Source organism: Etheostoma spectabile, chromosome 7 (assembly GCF_008692095.1).
Source record: "Etheostoma spectabile isolate EspeVRDwgs_2016 chromosome 7, UIUC_Espe_1.0, whole genome shotgun sequence".
Taxonomy (NCBI): Eukaryota; Metazoa; Chordata; class Actinopteri; order Perciformes; family Percidae; genus Etheostoma; species Etheostoma spectabile.
In genome coordinates this window covers 22,783,637-22,790,317 of record NC_045739.1, presented here as the reverse complement: position 1 = coordinate 22,790,317, position 6,681 = coordinate 22,783,637, and the positions used below count along the sequence as shown (strand labels likewise).

Below are 6,681 nucleotides of genomic sequence, written 5' to 3'. Positions count from 1 at the left end.
ACACACACACACACACACACATACACACATACACACACACACGCACACACACAGCGATGTATTCATATATGGTTATGGTGGAGATGTACTGTATGAGAGAGACTTTCTTCTTTCCTGAGTTTTGGTAGCATCTGTTTACTTCTTTCCTGGTTTGCATATATTCCATGAAGAAAACCATTTTGGCTTCTGTGGTTTCACTAAATATTAACTCTGTTGATCTTGCGATATGAGTAGATAAAACTACTGAACAGGTGCAGTGCATGTTCAACAACATAATCGCTACCTTTTTGTCACTACAGTCTGAAAACATCCCAGCAATTATTGTGTCTCTTTACTAGATTGTCTTCTTCACTTACCTTTCTTGTCCTTCCCTTCTTCCTCCAGCTCTCCAGCACCCAGCAGGGTGAAGATGATGCCCGTCTGCGAGTTGACACCAACAGCTGTCACCAGCATCTTGCCCGAGCCCTCCATCACATGGGTACCTTAATGTCCAAATAGATAACTGGATTAGATTCAATTAAGAGAGAGTGGTGCTTGCAAAGTGGCATCCCCAAGTGGTCACAGATATAAAACAACAATGTGTGATCTTGCACATTTTTGTAAGGTTCTTTGTCAATGTTTACTTGATGCACAACATACATTACAAAAAAATGGTCTGAGCTGCTCTCTCTATTCGGCAGGGAAGAAGTGCCGAAAGCTAAGCTCAACACAATACATCGTCATTCAGGCAGAGGAAAAAACTAATTTGATAAAGAGAAAGCCCTTTGGAGTGTACAGTACCTAAAGCATTGTTTTTCTGAAGTCATGGTTATCTCACAAATTAAGGCTGGAAATGTTTGTTCGTGAGTGATTGAGTCCGTCCAGCTGTCTGTCTCGCGTACATGTGGTGTATGCAAAATACGTCACATGCAGCGCACAGAAGTCAGCCGTAATCCATCTGCAGTGAGCCTCGGGCGTCTATTTGGAAATTAGCACCACTGCTGTGTATTTCACTGTGTATTTTGAGCGTGGATGCTGGATTTACCAACAACAGTCAATGAGCACGAGCGGATATCCTACAGGAATCCTGTAGCAACTCAAATTGTTGATGTTTGTTTTCTAAGTTTTTCAGCGGTGATTTTGTTTGGTGTGGAAATGTGTTAATGTTCTGAGTTTTATTTGTATTTATTAAATTTGTTTAAAATCTGTGGAGAGCTCTTTCCGCGTGGGCCTGCCTATGACACTAATAACGCTCCCTTAATTAAATCAACATTATGTAACTGTTTTACAACAATCAGTTTGACTGAAGGGACAATCTTATTGGTTTTTGCAAAACTAGATTTACTGAATTAAGAATATTATTAAAGGACAATTCCGGCCAATTTTTACGTTAATCTCCATCCATCCATCTTCATCCGCTTATCCGGTATCTGGTCGCGGGGGCAGCAGCTCCAGTAGGGGACCCCCAACTTCCCTTTCCCGAGCCACATCAACCAGCTTCGACTGGGGGATCCCGAGGCGTTCCCAGGCCAGGTTGGAGATATAATCTCTCCACCTAGTCCTGGGTCTTCCCCGAGGCCTCCTCCCAGTTGGACGTGCCTGGAGCACCTCCCTAGGGAGGCATCCTTACCAGATGCCCGAACCACCTCAACTGGCTCCTTTCAATGCGAAGGAGCAGCGGCTCTACTCCGAGCTCCTCTCGGATGACTGAGCTTCTCACCCTATCTCTAAGGGAGACGCCAGCCACCCTCCTGAGGAAACCCATTTCGGCCGCTTGTACCCTTTAATCTTGATCGGTAAATATCTATCTAAATATGCATGTACTTTTGATTAAAATTGATGTCGGGGCAAGTTTTAGAGTGCCTTTGTGCCTCTTAACAGACACAAAATGCAATTAAAATGTCTGTGCAACATGAACAGGGCCCTTATGTGACAACAAGATGCGTTTTCAACTCAGACATTGTTTAAATTCACCTACAATGTCTCTATCCTGCCGGTAGCTAGCTCGCCTTGTTAGCTGCTAGCTGCCGTCCGTGATGTTCAACCAGGCTCTCTGATAATCATCACACAGCAGTTCTGTGCTAGCAGCACTCTTGCTTCTCGGAGCAATCTGCACACTGTTTACCTTTAAAAAAATATGTATGTTTATTTAGCATGTTTGTTTTGTCCATATGTGCTTGTGCTGTGTTCCCCAAGTGGGACAGTTAGCTGCTACAATGAGGTTTTTCAAGATCAACGCAGAAATTGGCCGGAATTCTCTTTAAATATAATACTGGGCTTCTCTACCAATACTCTATGACTCCATCACACGCCTTGCCCTCATCATTGTCAATGACAGCAATCACCCTCTATTTCCAGGACTCTGAGGTGTAGGACTCGCTTTGGCAGAAGTTTTCTGGTATCTGTTGATGTATTTTTCCGTGTATATTGCCTTGTGCATTAAACAGACTGTGAAAACAAATATCCCCCATGGGACAATACATATCTATCTATCTCTAAAAAACATAAAACATTATTTTGTTACTATTCAATACAGCTAAAGACAAAGTGTGAAAACCAACCTGAGAGCAGCATGGGGTCCTTCTCCACAGACTTGCGTACGTGGTCAGACTCTCCTGTAAGAGAGCTCTCGTCTATCTTCAGATCGTTGCCTTGGACCAAGACACCATCAGCTGGCAGCAGGTCCCCTGGACACAGACAGGCCCAGATCAGTGTTTGACTCACCTTGTAGCTTAAGGCTTTTTTGGGTTAGGGACATGTCAACAGGGACATTTATGTATCAGTATCTCTTGTGGACATACTAGGTAATACATACAACTACATGTTACAGAGATATATAGTGCAGTTATAGCAGGCATAGTCAACATTGTAGGAACATTTTTTTCGCTGAGAGTAAGATGAGAATGTCGATACCACTAGAGTGTCTTTGCACTTAAATACAAAGGAATGATGAAAGGATTTCTTGTATATAAGAAAATGAATAAGCCTATTTTGCCAAAATTTCAAACTATTCCTTGGGGACATTACTGTATTACACTTTTTTGAAGCACAAAAGCTAAAAAAAGACGAATGGATTAATCGGCAGTGAGTATGTTTGTACTTTTACTTTGTAAGGTTCCTGTTTGAAAAAGAGCTGATTTATCGTTTTTGTCCCACACATGCAGGCTTTACCCAGTTTTACTATTTTAAGTCAATGATGAAAAGAGTGCTCAAATGAGGAAGCGTTTCAAAAATACTAATTTTGGGTTGGCCTCTAGCTCACCTAGTAAGAGGGTTTGCCCCATGTTGGCTGAGTCCTACAGCGGCCCAGGTTTGACTCTGACCTGGAGCCCTTTGCTGCATGTCATTCCCCTTTCCTGTCTATCCACTATCACTATCTAATAAAGGGAAAAGCCCCAAAAAATATTATTAAAAAAATACTAATTTTACTTTAATACAGTTAATTTATTAGAAGTAAGTAGAATTTCTGTCGGAGACATTTGTTGAAATCATGATTATCAGTAAAACTGCAGAAGCTGTTTCAAATGTGAAAAATGTGCATTCTTTTGACTGTTTCCCAGCTGGTCTAAAAAAACAAAAACAGCAATTTTAATACATCAGTTTTGCATCTTGTAGCTTGTGGTTTCTTAACCCTCATGTTGTCTTCGGGTCAAATTTGACCCATTTCAAAGTTTTTTTTAATATCCGAAATACGGGTGAAAAATGTTGGAAAAAGCGGCAAAATCAATTAAAAAAAAAGAATCAAAAATACAACAAAAATTCAAAAACTTAATACAAAAACTTTGTAAAAAGCAACAAAAACGTTGAGATAAGGGGACAAACGTTTTTTATTGTCACAAGGAAGACAACACAAGGGTTACGTTATTTTATATTGTGTACAATTAATCATTCAATTAAAAAATATATAAATGGATTAATCGATAGTGAAAATATTTGTAAGTTATTGCCCTTTATACAATAAGCGTTTGTGATAGCTTCTTACCGTATTTGACCTGCGCCACGTCCCCCACCACCATGTCAGCCACTGGGATCTGGATGACATTTCCTTTACGCACGACTGTGACCCTCTGTTCTTGTTCGATCCGACTCTGTAGACCGCGGAACTGCTTCTCTTTGGACCAGTCGTTAAACGCCGTCACCAGGACGACACACACAACAGACAGCAGGATAGCCGCACCCTCAATCCAGCCAGTGTCGCCCTCGCCTTCATCCTCCGACGCCCCCGATACAACCCCACATGCTGGAGAGATGGGAAACGGAGGAAAGGTTGTCATTTTAATTTAATTTAACCAGGAAGAGACTTATTGAGATCATAAATCTCTTTTTTTAAGAGTTTCCAGGCCAAGACAGGCAGCACACATACATACAAACCCAAAATACACAAAAACACTTAAAACATAAAAATAACTGAAACAGCAAATCCCTCAAAGTCAACCACAATCCTAAACACATCAGGCAAAACATCTACAGCCAAATGTGTCTGCCACCAAGTCAATCAACATCCTCTTAAAAGCGACCAATGAGAACAGCTCATAAAGGTTTCATGGATTTCTGTAACTTGTTCCAAGGTTAGAGTTAAGGTTAGGGTTACTAATACACTACATACGCTTGTTTTAATACTCTGTTTCATCCTTCTCCCTTTACTTTTGCTCTCACTTTGCTCTATGAAGGGCCAAAACTCTTCTTTAGCATCCTAAATGTATTCCTCTATGTCTTTAACCAGGCTATAGTGATAGGGCGATACTGTCTGCTGATGATGAATCCTCTTCTTTCTCACCTCTCTATAGCTGTGTTCAAAACCGTTCCCTATCACGGAAATAATGCACTATATAGTGTAGTGGCTTTCGAATTCTCCGCGGTTAATTTTATTCACTATATAGTGCACTATAAAATACCCACAATGTACTGCTAACTAGAGTGTCCTGTACATCATTGTCAAGCAGAAGCACTCGCAACAACTGAAATGTAACGTGCAACATATATACAACCTCCTGAGTGCTCGCTTTGTTTCAGTATTGGAAGTCATTTTCTTTCGGTTTGTATACATGATGACGGAACAGTTCGAACACAGCTTATGTCTCTCTTCTTCTATTGCCCTTACTGCCCGACTTACTCTCACATCCTCCCAAACCATCCTCCCCAGCCCCCTCTAGCCCCAGCCTCACCTTCGGTATCCCCCCCGGGAGGCTGGTAGAAAGAGAGGCCGAGGGAGATGATGGCGGCCGCCTCCAAGATGATAAGTGTGACGTCCTGTAAGGCCTCCCACACGAGCTCCAGGAAAGTCTTGGCCTTCTTCGGAGGAATGAAGTTTTGGCCGAAAATTTGGCCCCGGCGCTCCAGGTCTGCCGGGTCCCCACTGAGACCTGAGAGACGGAGACAGAGGATGGGACAGAGTGACAGACATTGGGAGAAAAAGAGGGGGGGGGGGAGAAAGGCTGAGATGTTAGCAAATTTATTTTTGTGAAAAAGAAAACCGAAATTTACATGGCAGTGGTGATACAAAAAAAAACATATGTGCCCCAAATTCCCAATTCAAGTAACTGTCATGCTGATTTAAAGAGGGCTGGGTACCTTTGTACCTTGGCGCATTGCTGTTATGATGGTGGATTTGCGCCGTAATATTTAGGGTTCAAACTAAATGCTTCAAAATGCAAACTTTGAAAGGCCACGCCCCCCCCCCCACACGATTGACTTGAAATTCCCCACACAGGTGCAACTTAATGTGCTCTACAAAAAAGCCTCAAGGACCATTGAGGTCCGCTTGGAAAATCTTTCCGCCATTTTGAATTCTTTTGAAAAACACATTTTTGAGATGTCCTCCAACACCGTAGTTCCGATTGCCACCGAATTTTCAGTGAACAATCTATGGATCAAGCTTAATACAAGTTATGTAAAACATGTCGATATCTCTATTACTTTTCAAGTTATTGACCAATGGACTTTGAAAGGGGCGTGGCTCTGGACATAAATTAACACAAATCAGCAATCGTAAGGCCAAATCACCACGAAACTCACAGGGTATGTTCGGATAAGTGCCCCAGATATATCCAGACGGTTTTATATGCATGTACGACTATGGGGCGCTACAAGTGCAAGATAGGTGAGTGGCATTACACACATTTTACTATAAATCACATATTCATGGTCCAACCTTCACAAATCTCTCAAGATGTGTCCTCATAAGTACCTGAACCACGGCCTGAAAGTTTCATTTAAATTGAACACCAGGGGGCGCTATAAATGCAAACAAACTGCAGGTGATATAGCGTAAATCAGGCTAAAAATGACTAAATGTTTGTCCAGTCAACACACAACTTCCAGGAAATGTCTACATAATGACCTCATACATACAGTGCAAGTCTCATTCAAATCACACAATAACTGGACGTGGAATGACGCAAATCAAGGTTTGAGCTTGGAATCGCAGCTTGCGGCTTTATTAACGACCTTTTTTTGTGTTGGTCATCTTCTTTTTGCAAACTGCCGTGAGCTGGACTGAGCTACATATCACACTGAATTGAAAATAAATGTTTTTGACATATCAGTTGTAGACATTTTAAACAAAGCGCACTGTTTGTCCAATCATTACAAAGCTTGCAGGATAAGTTTTATAATGACGTTGGACCACGTGTGAAATTAGTCGCTATTGAGAAAAAAGGTTTGAACCCTCAAATTTATTTGTAATCTTTTGCATGTTTGTGT

The 6,681-nt window shown here is 41.6% G+C and overlaps 1 protein-coding gene across 6 annotated transcripts in view; it reads right to left on the bottom strand.

Moving 5' to 3' along the window:
- atp2b3b (ATPase plasma membrane Ca2+ transporting 3b) overlaps positions 1–6,681 on the bottom strand; it is a 56,374-nt gene that overhangs the window by 33,649 nt on the left and 16,044 nt on the right. For all 6 annotated transcript variants that reach the window (XM_032522017.1, XM_032522021.1, XM_032522015.1 and 3 more), the window contains exons 3-6: positions 5,145–5,342; positions 3,962–4,219; positions 2,541–2,666; positions 357–482 (exon numbers count right to left, since the gene is read on the bottom strand). In XM_032522017.1, the coding sequence (XP_032377908.1) occupies positions 357–482; positions 2,541–2,666; positions 3,962–4,219; positions 5,145–5,342 (708 nt within the window). The remainder of the gene's footprint in view (positions 1–356; positions 483–2,540; positions 2,667–3,961; positions 4,220–5,144; positions 5,343–6,681) is intronic.